Source organism: Patagioenas fasciata, chromosome Z, assembly GCF_037038585.1.
Source record: "Patagioenas fasciata isolate bPatFas1 chromosome Z, bPatFas1.hap1, whole genome shotgun sequence".
NCBI lineage: Eukaryota > Metazoa > Chordata > Aves > Columbiformes > Columbidae > Patagioenas > Patagioenas fasciata.
In genome coordinates, this window is record NC_092560.1 from 34,825,727 (window position 1) to 34,843,835 (window position 18,109).

The window sequence follows — 18,109 nt, forward strand, 5'->3', positions numbered from 1 at the left end:
AATTTGATATCTGTCCTAAATCACATTAAGATTCAAGCCTAAATACACCCTAACACGCATGGCATAACACAAAAATAGTATTTCAAATTGATTTCAAAATAGTAAGCTTGTCCTCATGTAACTGGGGACCTAGTCAGTATTTTCAATATCCATATTGATGCATGAAAAGCAGAAGAAGAAAAAAAAAGTCATAGCCAGACACTGCAGGATGGATAATTGCAAATATCTTACAAAATGAGGTTTTTATCTTTAGGAAATCAATATGAAACAGTAAAGCTGAATCCTTTAGTTTTCATATTAGATGAATTTCCCACCTTAACTAAATTTACAATAGCTACTCTCTAAACCACTGAATCGGAAAAAAAATAAATAAAAACCAACCAAACAAACAAATCCACAAAACCAAACTAAACCAAAAAATAAAAAAAAAAAAAAGGAACAGTAATCAGAAGATGTTCCTTTTACTAAAATAAACTAGGTAAAAGAAAAATAACAAATGCCACAATACTTCCTGATTTTTTAAATTGTGCTTTAACTGAACATTTATTAGCTTGGATGCTGTACTAATTTGACTGAGATATGCACCATAAATTACTTAACTCAGCTAATCAGCAGGGAAAAAAATCACAAAAGCACAACATATATTTGCTTTTTTACTTCATAAGGACATAATAGCATAGATATACATATTTGATTCAACTACATAGTAATATACATATTTCTGAAATACTTCAAGGACATCTGGCATTACAAAATACTTGCCAACCCATAAAATGATCCTCTGATTGGCAGTTGCCAGTCTGCCAGGTACTTTGTAGTATCTATCCAGTAACAGAGACAGTAAGAAGGCATTGACAAAAATCTTTCTAAAGAAATACAGTAACTATGCAGTCCTTGATATTTTTTTAAGATAAACTGGGTACAGACTTATACCTACAATTTGAAATATGTAATTATCCTATCAGTTGCCCCTAGGAAAATGTCTTACCTATGGTAAAGCACTTCCACAGAAGGCTGTAAAGATACTGGCATGTGGCAGGAGGACCTTTCCTTCTACATCTTCAGGAGGAAAGGTAACTGCTTGGTATTTTTGCAGACAAATCACCTATCCTTACTCACACAGCCTACACAAGGAGGACATTAAGCCTCCACATCAATATGTTTGCACCCGTAGAATTTGACATAGTGTGCACACCCCTGTACCAGGCTACCTGAAGGGATTTTTGTGGGAGCCAGGGAAGGTCTGGAGGCATGGCTCTGCATCCAGGTAGATATGGGAATCATCTTTTTAATGTGAAATAGCAGCTCCTCATCCTGATCACAACAAATGGCCCAGACACAGAAAACTGAGTTTCCTGAGTTCTTCTTCATCTAGATTCTCCTACTGGCAACGCAAAATGAAGAGGAAAGAAGGAAAGGAGAGAAGGAGAGTGTGCTAAGTATCAGTGGGGACGCATTGCATGTTACCCACAAACCGAAGCAGCTTATTCAGAGGCTATCCTCTTAAGCTCAGTTACCTTTAAGTGCAATCATTTGCTAATAATGCTTAGTCTTTAACAACAGCTAATACTGACCAGTATTTACAGGACTCACATAAGTTTGTATAAAATTTTGTTTCCAATAGTAATCATTTAAAATATTATGTGCTTGTACAGCACCTTGAAAAGCATAAATCCTCTCACCAGCTACCAGAAAGTCTTCCAAACTTTTTCAAAACAGGCAAATGGTTTATTTAGTCAGGCTAAATACAGAGGAAGACTATGTTTTGAATTCACATTGAATAAAAAGGTTGCTGTAAAATAAAGGGCACTTTGGAGACATCTCTGCATAGCAAAGACTGAAGCTGTCTTGCATATACCATCAGTACAGCAAACGAGAGGTAGGATATGAGCTGATTTCATGAGGAGTTATGAGGACTGAAGACTGGGGGAAGCTCCTAAGGTTGAATTTACACTTGATATCTGTTAAATATAAAGTCACTGTGTTCATACTGAAAAAGAGTGTATATATAAAGGGACTTCACACCTACAATGATAGTCATTGACCTAGTGTTGCGGCTGAGCTACCTGAGTGGGACACAGATCTTCGTGGAGGCTTGGTAAATCCTGAACTCAAGAGTCAGCCATGCCACTGGAACGCAGGAGCTACTTCTGAAACTAAACAAAAGGTAGCCATGTAGGGAGATACTTCTTTGCATCACCAAAAAGTCAGAATTTTCTGAAGACCTGCACTCTAATGTGCAATAATAAACTTTTTTCTTTGCTTGTAGTTATTAGTTTGATTGTTTTGTTTGTTTTTTAACCTTAACAGTGTTAAAAGGGTGTTTGCAAAACCTCAGGCAAACCTCTCCTGGTAGGTGGAAAACACCTGCATGTTGCCCTGCCATCACTGTGGCAAACATCCCACCTGGCCTCTGGCACCACAGAAGTCTGCAGGACATCCTTTCACTGCAAGTGTTGCTGGTCACGCAGAGCACTCATCCAGCAGAAGAGGCAGCCTTTGGTAAGTACTGGTTACCACTGACTGAGCAGATAGTACCACAGTGGAAAGAAGGTCTCATGTGCACACAACCATTTGGATTTATGTCAGTGTACACAGATATTTTAAGCAGAAGGATAGAATGGAAGATTAATTCCGTGTGACATTTCTAATACAGGGTGAATTAGAATACTAGAAAAAGCCATGGGCAGAAGCAAGACTGCATATTCAGAGAGAAATTTCCGTTTCTCTGGTAGTTTGGGATATGAATATTTGCTTTTAAATGCTCTGCTTAGCTATCAAGTAACATGATGGTGAGATCTTACCTAACACAAGTGTTATTCTCCCAGCCATGCTATAATCTCCTGCCCTTCCCTTCCGTTGGGCTAAGACACACCTTTGGGACTACTTGAAGACACAGATCTCTGAGGGTACCTGAGGACTGTGCTCTAACAGGGTATGCTGAGGGACCTGCTCTGTATCTCTGCCCCATGCTTCTGCACAATGACAAGCCTGCTAGGGGGAGAAGCAATGCTGCGTGAAAGAAACACTGGCAGCCTTGTTTTGAATGAGGAGAAGGCCCTATATTTAGAGATTGTCAGAATCTAACACCAAAAATGTGTCATAAACATATGCTTCCATGAAAAACAGAAAGGCGCTCTTCTGTGCTTTCATATTTCTGCAGTTGGTGATTTTCATACCAGTAAGCATCTATAGACCTTTAAAGTAAATCAATATTTCGCTCAAAGGGTTTTTTCTCATTAAAGGATGCGTGTCCTAATCCAGACAGAAAACCCTAAGTAAGGATTGATTGAATGGAAATGGAACGGAAAAATCTAAACACAAGTCTTCTTCGGGGTTCAACTACAAATAAGCCTTGACCCTTCAGCTGTAAATTTTGCTCTATGAAACAAGTAAACCAACAGGGCTTCTGAACTAGTACCAATGATGGTGGATATGACTGTCAATAGGTTTGCATTTCTCTTGGAAACTGGTCATTCGCTTCTTCAGTGATGAGTGAGAGGAGAATACAGTTTTCACAAAAATACCTCCAATTTTGGCCAACACCTAGCTCTTCCCTGTTTCCTCTTGTACAACAACTGGCTTCTGTAGTATAAAAGTATTTCAAATGCCCCTGCATATAGCAGACTTCAATGATTCTTAACTGGTGAATTTTAGTCGGCTCTTTCAATGAACTGGGCTATCCTGTTTGAACACAAGGCTCAGGTATGTGCAAACTGTAATAATAAAGGGATTCAGGAGGCAAACGTGTATTTTGTGAATGAGATCAGTACCTTTTTGAAATCATTCTTCAATTTATATTCTTCAATTTGTTAATTAACACATTATTTTTAGTATCATTCAAGGCTACTTTCGCAATTTGTGATGTTTGGAATGTATTGCTTCTCTATTTTGTTCTTTGAACTGAATTATTAGATTTTCAATAACAGGAATGCTGCAACAATTACACTATTAAACTATTTTGGTAGAAGAGGTAACATTCATAAGCTCTTGATTTAATCACCATGGTAGATTTATAAAACATTTTCAGAAGAAACTGCAGCGAAATAAGACTGTCTCGGCATATCTGTGTCTTGATATATTTTGATTCAATGCACCGAACAGAAATAGTGTTTGTTTAGCATCCAGAGTACAAAATAATAAAAAGAAAGGCCACGTTTTAAAATTTTCACTGCATGACTGTGAGTCACTGCATATTTGCTAGACATCTAGCTTTAATCATGTAAATCCTTTTACAGTGAATTTCCTGAAGATTTTCATAAAAGCTTTCAGTCATAAGTAAAGCAAGATGGACTTCCAGAGGGATTCTGAGATCAACTATGAAACAAAGTGCCTAGAATTGACTAATTAATACTCGAAAGGCCGTGAAACTTTTTCAGCTAAAGAAATTAATCCTAAGTCTAACCCAGTGCTGGTAGAAAAATCAGCTTCTAAACAAAGGAAGGCAACTATATTGTTCTATTTCACACATCGTTGTTGCACTGAGTTGGCACTGAGTTGCTTAAATGATAAAAAAGAAACAATCTGCCTTGACATGACCAAAAAAAACCAAAATAAAACAAACAAACCAAAACTGTATACCTACTTTTATTTATATATCTTATATATATATGCACATATGTATCTTTATATATATACAGACCTTGAAATCCTATCTATTGACTTCAAGTGTGCACAAATATACAGTGCCACTGTTATGAAAAATGCTTATCTAGAATCCTTAAGTCTGAAAAAAATTGCTAATTTTTACTAATTTCTGAAATGCAGTATATAAATATTTGCAACTATTTTAAGTTTCAGTGGGCAGCTGTATGTATCTATTAATAAACTGACAATTATGATTATACATAAAAAGATCTCAAGATTTTCCAACACTAAAAAAGCTGCAAATATGTTATTCTTTTTTCTCCCACAGAGATCAGAAAATCTGTGAAGTCCTTCTTCAGTAGATAGGGATTCATATAAACAAAGAGGTCTTGGAGAAGATGAACACTTGTGAACGCCTCAAAATCTTGTAGATGAGGCACAGAGAGAACACAGCATTTTCAAAAGAAAATATAATTATGTGTCACCAATACCAGGACAGAAGGAAGCAATGTTTCTATGTCTATTAAAACGCCTGTGAAGTATCATGAGGATCTTACATGATTAAATACTATCAGTTGCTGGGCAAGGAGATACATGAAAAAAAGCATGCAGCAACATGCAACATTTTCACTGTATTGCAAAGTATATATTTCCTCTGTTGGTAGAATGTATTTTCACTTGATTATACTAGAATAAACTGATTTTTTTATATACTTTTCCTGTATCATAGATGCAGACAGGAGTAGCTGTAGAAATCTCCAGACAACATGAAAATATGGGGCACCTTACCAGTAAGAAAACAATTAAAATGTCTATTCCATAAACCTCCGTAAGAAAAATCCATTCTACTTGGAATATGTCTACTGTTCCCACTAGATATTAACAGTGGTTTTACATTTGTCCCTGTGAGAGCATTCTGGCAGCATCTCACAATCAAATCATACGGTAATGATTCAGAACTCCTTAAAAAAAAAGAAAAAGACCGAGGATTCAGCTAGGGGAAGATTAATATATTTTATCTTCTCTTGAAAAGCAATTTCTTAAGTCAACTCTAAGGTCTCATTACTTGCTCGTAAGGGGAAAGATACCATTGGAATTTTCTAATCTCCATCTCAAATGGGGTTGAAAACAAGACATCTTCAAAGAAAATACCTTTTTCTTATTTCTTATTCGGATGTGGATGAAATAAGATTGTCAACATCACACTCAAAAATATTGATGGAGTGCAGATGCTAAATGGACTGGGCTTTCACAAGTTTCCACAAAATTCCCATATCAGTAGTTTTGTGTGTACGACATTTCTTACGTTCTTCTTTTTACAGATGTATGTTTTTGCATGCAAAAACTCAGAAATGTTAGAACCAGAAGTGCACACACTGGAAAAACATTTATTCTACTATTTTAAATGTAAACACATCCTGCATTGTGTCTCAACTTTTTCATATGTGCCAAAAGTTTTCTCTAAAAAAGGCTACATTTGGAAAAAACTTCAGTTCTATACTTTTCAGGTTTAATTTTAAAAATACAGGGTGATTGCAATTAATGCAGCGGGATATTAATCAGTGTGAACCACTTAGAGTATGCACAGCAGTATCACAGACTAATTGCTTCATTTTCACAGTTTCACATTTTAATTCAGTGAACACTTTCCAGACTGTTTTGCTTGCTACCTTGAATATTGACTAAGCTATATTCCCCTTTAAAGCATCATGCAGATTAGTTCTAGAAACTTATGTTCTGCATCAGAATTCCTTTAGCACAAACATGCAAAAGCTTCTGCAGCCAAAACAATATGCTTCAAAAGTTGAAAAACATCATTAGGCGTCTGAAATTATAAAAGTGGACACTGTGAATACATCCAGTTATCAATGGATTTCTACTACCTCTGTCATTAAATAGAACTGCTTGATGAAGAGTATTATTAAAGCACAGAACCAGAAGATGGAAGATGTAACATGCTTTCCCACTATGCCAAATATAAATCAATGCTAAGTATCTGAAATGCTATACAGCTATGCTTTCAAAATTGTGCATTTGGAGGTGTAATTTAAGAATGACCTGTCACTCCTAAAACTAAAAATATGGAACACAGAAGGAGGGAGAGGGCTGCATGTACCTCTGGTCTTCATCATGGGAGCCCTGCAATTGAAACACATCTTTTTCCTGAATATTTATTAATATTTAACTTTCTAATGCTTAAGCTATACTTACTTGTGTTCGCAGTAAGAATGCCCAAAAGATGACCTCCAATGTGCAGAGCAGAGGAATAAGGCGAGAGATGTTCCGGGTTGGATTTAAAGCACAAAAAAAAAAAAATCTCTAAAAGGTCTTGTTGCAGCATAAAGGCCACAAAGAATCCCAGCAGAGCCGCTCTGGGGCCACCACCCCTGCCCAAAATCCCCCAGGTCAGTGTCAGGTCAGGATGGGCACCTGCACCAAGCAGCCCTGGTCTTCCAGGTCCTTGGTAGAAATAAATAAATTGAAAGAGGTGGTTCATATAATGTTCCTATTTACTTATTGCTCTCTGCTTATTTTAGGACTATAAAATTAATTTACAAAAGGTTCAAAATCACAGAAAAATACATCTTCAACAATCATTATTTTGAGTTTTCCAAATTAGGCCTGCTTCATGTGCAGGCTGTTTATCCAGTGTAACTACTACTGCACCAAATGAATGGTTACACAACAGTCTCGAATCCCAGGGTAATCTATACTACATAAATAACAGTATTTTAAGTAGTAACAATCTCGTTTCAACTTGAAACGTTTGCTGCACCTAACTCTGTAAGCTGTGCATCAATTCTACTTTTTCAGATGTCTCTCAAATATCTTACTACTCATTCTGCCTGTCATTGAGCAACCTGAATTGCAATGCATAACACATCTAAAAAACATATTCATAAATATTGTTCACTTCAAACTAGCAACATATACTAGACTAAGGCTCTAACATGAACAAAACCTATCTCATATCTCACTGCATTCTCCACAATTCTGGTCCTGCAAAACATCCACAGATCGTAAGAACTTTGAGCTTATAAATAATTCATTGTTTTTTACAAAACAATTTTAGGTATGCAATCTTCTGTTCTCCCTGTTTGGTGTGGCATGCATGTGTGCTGCGTGACCTTCTTTGACAGCTATTACGGGTGCGCCACAGAAGACCACGATTCAAAGGTAGTGTCTGCTGATCCAGAAAAAGCTATCTTTCTGTCTCTCCAAAATTTCTGCTCTAATTTCTGTCATAAATGTGCTGAGTTTGCAACCTGAAAAGGTATTTTCTGATTTGCCTATTCTGCTTACCCAGCTTGAGACCTTTTACAGCAACAGGTCTTCATTCTAGCAACTTTACAGAGCAGTTGGGTTTGGTGGAAGAGCACTGCATGCAGGTGTTGTGTAAGTCTCATCCCTGTCAATAACTTCCTGGACACCCTTAAACAAATGACTAAAATTCTCTACATCATTATTTCCTCAGAAAAATCAAAAGCTTGATATTTTGCATTAAATAATGCTTTGTATTAAGGCTTTTAAACAAGCAACACTTTGTAGAGCATGAGGATCTCTTAATAAGTATTCCACAGAAGCTGGTATTATTATTATTATTAATCCTAAAGTAAAGTGATACATACTTCATTGTCTTCTTAACACTGCTGAAAATGAAGAGAAACAGGTTCAGTGCATCTGCCAGCATAGCTTGATTTCATACCAGGGCCTTGTAAAGTTCATTAATTCTGAAGATTTTTATCACGCCTGAGTGTTGCTAAGGATAACAGTCATCCAGGAACAGGAACATGCTGGGGACTGTCTTCATAGTTTCTGTCTCTGACCCAAGAAAACACTTTGGGTAGATTAAAAACACTTGCCTGATATGTTTTTAACAGATTACTGTGTTGTTTGCAGTGCAGCTTCACACTTATTTCCTTTCAGAAGGAGACTGCACAGTTTATCTGCCTGGCCTTTTCATTCCTGCTCAGACTTCACAAAAAAAGTAAGTAAAAATGAATGACACTGTAGCATCTGCACTCAACATGTGGTGACAGAACATGGCCCCTCTATCCGATGGCAAATGCAGTGTTTCTGAAACATTCTAATTTCTTGGGAAGTTAAGGGTACTTCTACAGTGTCCTGTGGTTAATTAAAGCAATGTGTCTATAAGAAAAGAAATAATTCTGTTTCTGAAAATTACTTCATCAGAGGTATGCAGTGTCAAATGTCAGGATGCTGGTGTCCAATGAGAAGTGAACTCCCTTTTATAATTCCTATGCTAATAAGAGCCAAAAATTTGAATAAAGGTATGTTAATACAATGACATATCTAGAAGGATGAAAATGGTGCTGAGAAAGTTAAGATAAAACCTTAAGATAAAATATCTCTCTTTCAGTCTTGTCCTTACTATTTGAGGTATCTGGTCAACTTACATCTCTAATTTCAGGATTTGTTCAAACCAAAAGAAAAAAAATAAAAATCCCTGTATCAGAAAATACAATGTGATGGTGCTGTGGAAAAAAAAGGCCTAGACAGATTTTTCTATCTATCTCACATTATTTTTTTTGTGTTTCTCTATAGAGTGTTTATTTTTACTTTTTATCTTTTTGCTTGCACTTACTGTCTCATTTCAAAAGGCTTTTTTTAGTCTTTTAACTTTTAGCTGTGACTTGGATTGTCTGAGTCAACCTTTTGAGACTGAAATATTTCCTTTTATTTGAAAAAAAATCTAGGGGAATATCTATCACTTATTAAACAAACATTCTAGATTACCCTTACTAAATTGTGCCAAATCCATTTCTGAAAACAAGTGATGACTGGAAATGTCATTGCACTGAGTCCCTTCATTATTCCCATCACAACTTAAATACACAGGCTCTGCCTCAGACCTGCCTGGAGCGGCCAAAGGTAGTGCTGCATTGCATTTTATCATAAATATATACAATCAAGTGAAATATGAATATTGCATGACTATGTAGAACTGCAAAGAAGCAACACTGAACCACCCCTTCCTCTACAACTATGGAATTTGTTTCATGGCTTAGAGGACTAAATCACCCTGAAAGAGTAGCAGCAGCTGAGAAGGCTGGTTGTCTCTGGCACTATCCCAGGGCAGATCTGCATTTTTCCCACTGCAAAAATGTAAGAAAATTTAATATCAATAGTTTGTGCATCACTTCAATTCTACTGTAAAACAAGCTAGGCTACAGCACAATTATTGCTAGTGTGTTAACTGAGACCAGGTTCTTCAATGGGTTATGTGGCCAGGGGACAAAGGACTGCCTTGGCACTGGGACAAAAGAACACCTTGTCTCCAGCAGAAAAAGTATGAGTTTTCCCTAAAGAAATCAGTTCAACTGTGTGTTTTCTTTATGTTTGTAGAGACAGATATTTACATTGGGCACATGGTATTATTATTGTAACCATTATGTGAAGACAAGTAAAAAAATCAACAATCCAATTTCCAAGGAAAAGCAAAAAAGGAATTATGGCTGAAGGAAGTTTTACCTTCTAAACCAACCAGCTAAATTCATTTGTGGATTTTGAAACTGTACATAACTAGCAGGACTGTATAATTTTTGCTTTAAAAAACCACAGTTCTCACTTGAACTATTCAAATCAACATTAAAAGTGCCCAAATTGTGTCACTCACTAAATAACCCTAGGTGTGGAAATTATGCCAAAGCTTCCAAGGTATTTTGCAAACACTCCAAATAAACTGTACACCAGATATTCATGTTGAGAGTTGAATCCTCCAGCACCGAAATCATTATGTGCTTTGCCTTCAGTGAAAGGTGCGCAAATGTACAGTAATAGGACTTGATTCATGCAATTAGAATAATATTGTAATTAAAGACTCTACTGTATGATTTTTGTTCATAGGATCTGATTTAATTTCTGTGAGAAACACTCTTTTCGTATCAATGGGCTCTACAAAAGTCCCACAGTGCTTCAGATCCATGGAGCTCAAAACAGAGGTTTTCAACAAAGCAACAGTCATCAGTATGATTCTTTCGTAGCCCTAATAACAGTGAATGAAAATGCAAAGAATACTAACTGATTGCAAAGTAATATGGTGTACTAGGAGGGATTAATTGCTAAAACCAATGCCATCTTTGTCACTTACTTCTTTCTCCACTATCTTGACTGCATGCAGCTTTAAAATCCACGGTGATAAGCTGAGCTCTGGGTAACAGTGTTTGGGTACCTGGGTTGAGGATAGCTGATTCTGAACTAAAGGATCAGTATTCAGTCCTATTATCATCATATGGCTGAAACACACAACCTACTTTTTAAATACGGAAACCTCATTACAAACAGGATGCTTTGGAACTGTGTTCCTTATTATTAGAATCACATGCACGAAATCCTGCTGAGTATGTTTTTACTCAGGCCATGTCAAACTATCAGTGATTAACCATTTGTAGTACTGCAACTTGACTGATAGAAGCAGAATTTAAATCTGATTTTTAAAAAACAAACAAACAAACAAAAACAAACAACCCCCCAACGACAAAAAAAATACCTTGCACTAATTTTTCTGTAATGAACAAAGATAAATTTAGCATCAATCAGAAAGAGAAACTAAAAAGTCTTGCTGTAATGTTAATTTTTTTAAAATAGTAGATTGTAAATTTGACTTCATGTTTGTTTAAAGGAATAAGATGGAAGCAAGAAACCCTCTTCTTTTTTCTTACAGGCTATACTGGATACATTTCAAACAGGTGGGCAAAAGATAGCACCACAAAGCCATGAAGCATTGGTACCTTGTTCCTACTTTAAACCAGCAAGAAATCAATTCTGGCTAGAACAGAGAGGAAAAAAAATCAAAAACATTATTCCAAAGAGCCCTAAAATCTTGTAGGGGAAGGCCATATATGTTGCAGTTTCCACCATGTTAGCTCCATTTAAGGCTGTACTTCGCAGTCTGAGTTAGCCACTAAAGAGGAAAGTAAATCTGTAAATTCTGTGTCTACTTGCAGAGATCTGATAAAAATCACAGCAGCCCTGCATATATGCTGAAGGGGATACTATAGTACAGAATAAAAGGATGCAATAAGAGCATGCAACAAAGCAATTCAGTTTTTCCCTAAGCACATACTTGATTTTGAGCATATAGGAATAGCCTCAATTATTTGAATGAGAATATTCCCATAAACTCTGTCATGCAGAAATGTTTGCAGAACTGAAGCCTTCACTTGGTGATGTGTTTGAACAGCTTCACAAAAGATGTCTATTTTCCTCATCAGATGGAAATTGTTGTTTTCCCCTCCCAAGATACCAAAGTGTTAAAATTTTAAAGAAATAATTGTACTTAGGATTATAATCTTTAGATACTTTGCTGTAATATTAATAATTTAATATGCTTTTCACTGGCTTGCAGTGCTTCTTTCAGATGGAGTCCCTTTTTCCTTCCTACCTCTCAGGTACTACCTTTGTACCTGTCTTTATAACACTAGATTTACATAGGTCTGTTCTATGCCACCACCTTAGTTTTACAGTTTGTTAGGTTTTTTGGATATACTGTATATAGGGTTATAAAATTATTCTATAGTATTTTGGGTTTATTCAGTTTTGAAGTGCTGAAAAACAGCATTTTAAGGTCATCAACACTTGTTACAAAAGCCAGCCATTAATTACCTAAAGACAGACATACATCTGCCTTGACTGTTGATTGTGCTCTTCATTAAACGTAACAAAACCCAAAATGTCTATGCCATTACCCAATTAAACTCATCAGTAGACAGTTGTCATTGTAAAAAAACTGATTTCATTGAAACATTTAACTACTGTTAGATTAAACGGTTATACACTTTTTTTATTGTATGTATTTGTTTCTTCTGACAGCATGAACATTTATAATCACTCCCTATAGTAATCAGTCCCTCTATGGGGAAAACACTGAGCTCGTCAACGACTTCCATCACAGTAAACTATTTATCTTTTTTTTTCTTTTTTAATTATTAATCCATAATTTGTTAAATTGTTCAGCAGTAGTGTTAAGCAAAATATCAGTACCTCAGACTTAATATCCCGTAATATGGCTATGGTCATTTGCTAATTTGCTACCAAATATTTTGTTTGTTTTTGTGAAAATTTTCCCATTAAAGTGATGCAATGTGAAAAACAGAGGGAGAAAAAAAAAATACAGTAAGTGCCAGCATTTTTATGGATGAAAATAATTCCATTGCAGCAGACCATGAAGATCAGAACACAGTTCCGTTTACCATAATCCTACACCCCTTTTTAAGCACCAGAGTTACACTACGCATTTTAAAAAAATGGGTAACGTGAAAATGTGGTGACAGCAGTAAAGTTACAGATTTATCATGCACTGCACATAGAAACTTTGTGTCTTTTACTTCAGAAGATTTGAATGTGAGTTATCAGACTGCCCAGTAGTTACAATTGACAATATCCCATAGATAATTTTAACGTTTTGAATATGGATTAACGAGAAAATAGTAATGCAGTGCACATTTACACATAAAATGATAAAAGCTTTGCCGGTTAACAACAAATCTAATTTTTGTCTCATTTAACTAATGGCATATGGAATTTTCTGCAAGGCATATGGTACTAATTAAACATGGTACAAGTCCCCCACATAGTCAATACAGCCATGAGGTATCCAAGAAATGTTTCCTTTCAGTGTACATTATCTATGTATGGATTTGATGGTTTGAATGCATAAAAGTGCTTGGAACTAACAATGTTTAATGATGTGGGAACTGCACTTCTATTCTTATCTAAATAATGCAGCAGTTGCTGAGGAAAATTCTGAGATACTTAATGAACAGGCAAATTATGAACTAACCAGGACCAGTATATTTTCATTCATTCATTAACCATTGATTTTTATATTTATTTTTAACCATTGCTTTTTCATTTAGAGCACTGTTCTGTGACAATATGCCAGAGAATATCAGGTTAAAGATATCAACCTATTTTTTAACAGAAAGAATAATCTAGATTCCATACATTTTACTGACATTAACAAACACCTAAACCACAAGCTGTATGGTGCTAATGATTTATTTTGAAAATTCTAATATACGTAATGCGTATAAATACACTTTCATGTATTTGACACCAGCTGCACTAATTAAAATATTTGTTCTACTGTCACTTTTAGATATGGGTTAATTATTAACTTTAAATGTAAGTCCACTCATAAGTAATTTTAATTCTCTTTTCAATTCAAGAATACCAGCTTCCTCTAGCATACAGAAGGTCAACCACTGAAAAAATTAAGAAAATTAATACTGTGTTTGTTCTGCTTCATAATGATCACTTCAGGTAAAATGAACAGTAGCAGTGAATTCTCATAGTCATTATCTGCCCAGTTACCATGTTCTAAGCAAAATAAAAAATAAAATAGCTGAGTTCCCTGAGCTAATGGGAAAACAGTAAATGACCTTCCGTTAACCAGAATATTTCTGTGAAAAAGAATGATGGGGTCTCAATACCACTATATCTAGCATCAGTGGGTTATTTTTATCGAGACACTGCTCAAAGAGAAGCACAGCAGCAGTTTGTGTTCTGAAAGGCAGCACTGACTCTTTTGTGGTTCCAGTAAATTTCAGAGTAGTAAAAAGGACAGTATAATTTCAACAGTGCTTTGAATTTACCAACTTACTCAGTCTACCATCACTTGCAAAATCTACCATCACCACTAACAGAAAAAATCAAAAACTGCTTCCTAGTGCTCCAACTGTTAAACATACATACACTCTGCTTTTGATGATGAGACCCAAGAAAAACCAGGGAGAATTAATCAACAGGGCTGCCTTTCAGTTTTAAAGTATCCTGATATAAAGTCACACTGTGACTTTTATACATAAAATAAGATGAGACTAAAAATAGATCTGTAATCTTACTTATAGTCTGCTACAAAACAGTTTAACACTTAAGATGCAGAAGGCACTTGGCAAATAAGCATAGACTGAGAAAAGAATGCTGGACGTTATTTTTGCACTTTCTGCACACTGTGCTGGAAGGTGTAACCAGAATCTTACTGACTACAAAAATATTACACATACCCTTCTCTCAAAGGCTCTAATTTAACAGGTCATTTCAAAATACATTCAAAGCAGGTGGAAATATTGCCCTGTAAACTTAGGATTTTCTGTTCTTGACATGCTGTATCAATGAACTGAGAATAGCAACAACATTTAAGGTGGCTGAATTTTCATTATGTAAAACAAGCTCCATTTTCCTGCTCTACTCAAGACAGTATTTCTGTTTGTGGAACATGATACGACTTGCGCTCTGTGTCTTATTGCTCTAAGATTTAAACTATAATTTCACTTTAAAAACACACATGTCCTTCGAGGTATTTTCAAACTGAAATATCATGCAAAATTAACCGTACTTCAAACATAAAGGGGTCTTTCCTTCCTTCTGTATATTGCACCAGACATATTGAAAGCCTATGTATCCGAGATATATACAGTATGCTAGCTAACAGTGAAAACCTAAATTCAGAAGAAGGAAAAAAATCCAAAACAAAAAGTAATAGAAACAGCTTTTAGCTTAGGAACTGTATTTTTACACAGCTGTAGAACATTATCTGACAAAGAACCTATTTGCAGGTTTGCTCTAATTTAACAAATTAACACAGCTTCCCAAACCTGCCTTCCTACATTTACATACCATGCATTATGCACAAAAAAAAAGGAATATACAAATAGAGATCTTTTCAGCCTGTCTAGCCTGTCATCAAAACCAGCAGAGAATTTTTCATTGACAAAAACACAGAATGGAAGAAATCAGACCAACCTTCACAATGTACGTCACACCAGGTCCCAGGATCTTCTCACTCGAGTGCAGCCATCCTCGAGAGGGTTTATTGACAAAGCTGCTACTTTGATTCCAGTCTTCACCTCCTGGGTGCACTTCCTCTGACCGTGGTTTTTTCCCCATACTCATCTTGCTCACGTCCTGCTGAGAACACGAAGTGGCAGAGACAAGGTTACATGTGTTGTCTGAAGCCCCTGCTGCTGAGCTAGAAGCACTCGAGCTTCCCTGCAACTTGGAGACAGCAAGCTCCTTTACTGCAGAGGAGAGGTTTTTGATACCCAAAAGGCTGCCTGTGTGAGAGAGTTTCAAGTGGGACATTTTATGCATGAGGGTACACAGGGTGGTGGGTCCATCTTCATGGTCCTTGCGGAGAACTTCTGGCGAGACCAGGTACGAAGGTGCTGTCGAAGTCGTAGCAACTGCTGAGACTTTGCTGTTCATGGACAAATTGTGAATAAGATCATCAACTGATGTCACCGAATCATTCCTGAAGCGGTTATACTTGGTACGTTGAAGCATGCCCTTCTATCTGGTTTCCTGCATATGTTCTGGCAAATCTGATGCCAACGCAGGAGATGCCTGTGCTAACATAGCAGGCAATTCATAACAACACAGAAGGATAACAAGATTTTGGGTTAAAAAATAAAAGACTGTAAGGAAAAACAAAATATATATATATATAAGAAATTTCTTGTGGTTCCCTGTTAAGGTTGGGTGAAGTAACAGTTTTCTGTGAGAGAGATCCCAGTCCTGCTTAGAGCTGCCAACTCGCTCACAGCAAAAGCATGACTCACACAAATGAGAAGGACCCTTTTCAACAAAAGGCTCAGTGAACACTGCAAATCACTTCCTGTAGAAAAAAAAAAAAAAAAAAGAAGAAGAAGAAAAAAAAAACCATCCACCCACTTACAGCACACTACCACCAATCAATTCTCAAATTTCCTTTTCCTGTCTTCTCAAACAGATATTTCCTTCCAACCTTTAATTCCTCCCCCCCACCACCACCCTTTTGGTACCAAAGGCAATTACCTTTAAAACTGAATTGACAGCCTTTATGAAACACCACGGTTTGTTCTTCTGTTTGAAGGCTTTTCTATGTCACATATTTGCGAATCTATAAAGAAGTCACAATTAGATAGCAAATATCTGGATAATATTTACACATAAATATCCCCTCTCTCCCCTCCTCTCCCCACCCCAGCAAAACACAGACACCTTAAAGGGTTTCAGAATACCTTTAAGCACACAAGTATTTTAAAAACAGACAACAGAATGAAAGAATATAGACATTTTCTTCCACAAAAGCAGCCTAACAGATCTTACAAGTGCCTTTGTGTCAATGCTGTCTCTCACAGAAACTGTTCCATCTAATTTTGGATAGAGAAAGAAATCGTTCTCCCTTGTTAGTCCACAACAACCTCCTATTTTAATTCAGGAATTACATAAAGTACCTATGTGTGAAGAAAAGTATTTTTCTGATGTCCAACAACAGGCTTAACAGATGGTTTTCCTTCACCACAGATATTCACTCTGAAGGAAAACATAAAGAGGATCTTCAATTCAGTGGCATGTTTGGTTTAATTCTGAAAAACCTAAAAGAATAGTGAAAAGTCCAGATAGCAACAAACTGACATCCTACAGTGAAAAATGAAAAAAAAAAAATGCACCATGTCTCATTAAGCATAAATGTCAGCAGCAAACAATTGATCTGAGAAGCAGTAAAACATGCAGAAAACATATTTTTAATTTATCCTACTTTTTTTTAAAATGCAAAATGTGTATAGCATTGTAATACACAATGTCCATCACAAGACATATGGTTCTTCTATAAAATTGATCTTTGCAAAACATATTTTTGGTGTAGGACAACACACTGCATTATAAACAAATTCAGACCAGACATGTTGCATACTGCAAAGTTATTTTTTAAGCAAATGATTAAGTGCAGCACAATTTAAAGGAAAAATCCTATGGAATTCCTTCCCCCTTTCATGACTAAAGGCTGCAGTATACTAAGTGCAAATACAGTGAAACAGCCAGCTCAAATACAGGTATTTAATTAGTATATTCATGACATTAAATTAAGTCAGCACCTTTTATCCCAGCAGTGATGAGTAATGGCAATGTCCTAGTCAGTGTAAAAGCAGGTTTTTTCTAGTGATCTGCAGAATAGCCTTTCATCACCACACTGCGAACCTGCTACAGCATCCACACAGCATTCATTCCTCTCTTCATTCTCCTAGCATAGCAACAGCAAATAAACACATCATAGCCTATTTTTACGTGTCTCTACTGCCCAGAAAACCCTATTGCTCCCAAATGCCTCTCTTCATTAGAAGCGGCTAGCGAAACTGCAAAAATGTGAATGAGATTCTGTGCGTGTGAATGAAAAGGCTGGCTAGCATCCCCACATTTCTGTGAATGAAGCGAGGCCTCGCAGCCTCTGCCAGGCAATCCCTCGGGTGCTCACCAGCCCAGCCAATACCAGCCGCCTCCGATGACTCATTCAGCAAAGCCTTGATAAATAGTGGAAGATCCCATTTTCCAGCACAGGCGGCGCCTTTTTTGCGGAAACGCCAAAAAAATGCAGCCAGGGTCTGAGTGGACAGGGGTGGGTTGCGAAGCCCCCGTGGAAAAGAGGGTGCTGATGGATAAATGCATGGGGCATCCACAGGCGCGGCAGGGGAGGAAAACCGGGGAGTCAGGTCTGGGTTTCTCCCCGATGTGTTCATTC

General features: G+C 36.6%; 1 protein-coding gene across 4 annotated transcripts in view; it reads right to left on the bottom strand.

Moving 5' to 3' along the window:
• SHC3 (SHC adaptor protein 3) overlaps window positions 1-17,857 on the bottom strand; it is a 59,276-nt gene extending 41,419 nt beyond the window's left edge. For 2 of the 4 annotated variants that reach the window (XM_065860792.2, XM_071802046.1), the window contains exon 1: window positions 15,355-16,206. In XM_065860792.2, coding sequence (XP_065716864.1) covers window positions 15,355-15,894 — 540 coding nt within the window. In that variant the 5' untranslated portion in view covers window positions 15,895-16,206. Of the gene's footprint in view, window positions 1-15,354; window positions 16,207-16,404; window positions 16,490-16,826; window positions 16,906-17,468 lie in introns of those variants that run through there. The other 2 variants (XM_071802048.1, XM_071802047.1) reach the window with 2 other exon arrangements.
• Window positions 17,858-18,109: the final 252 nt, after the last annotated feature.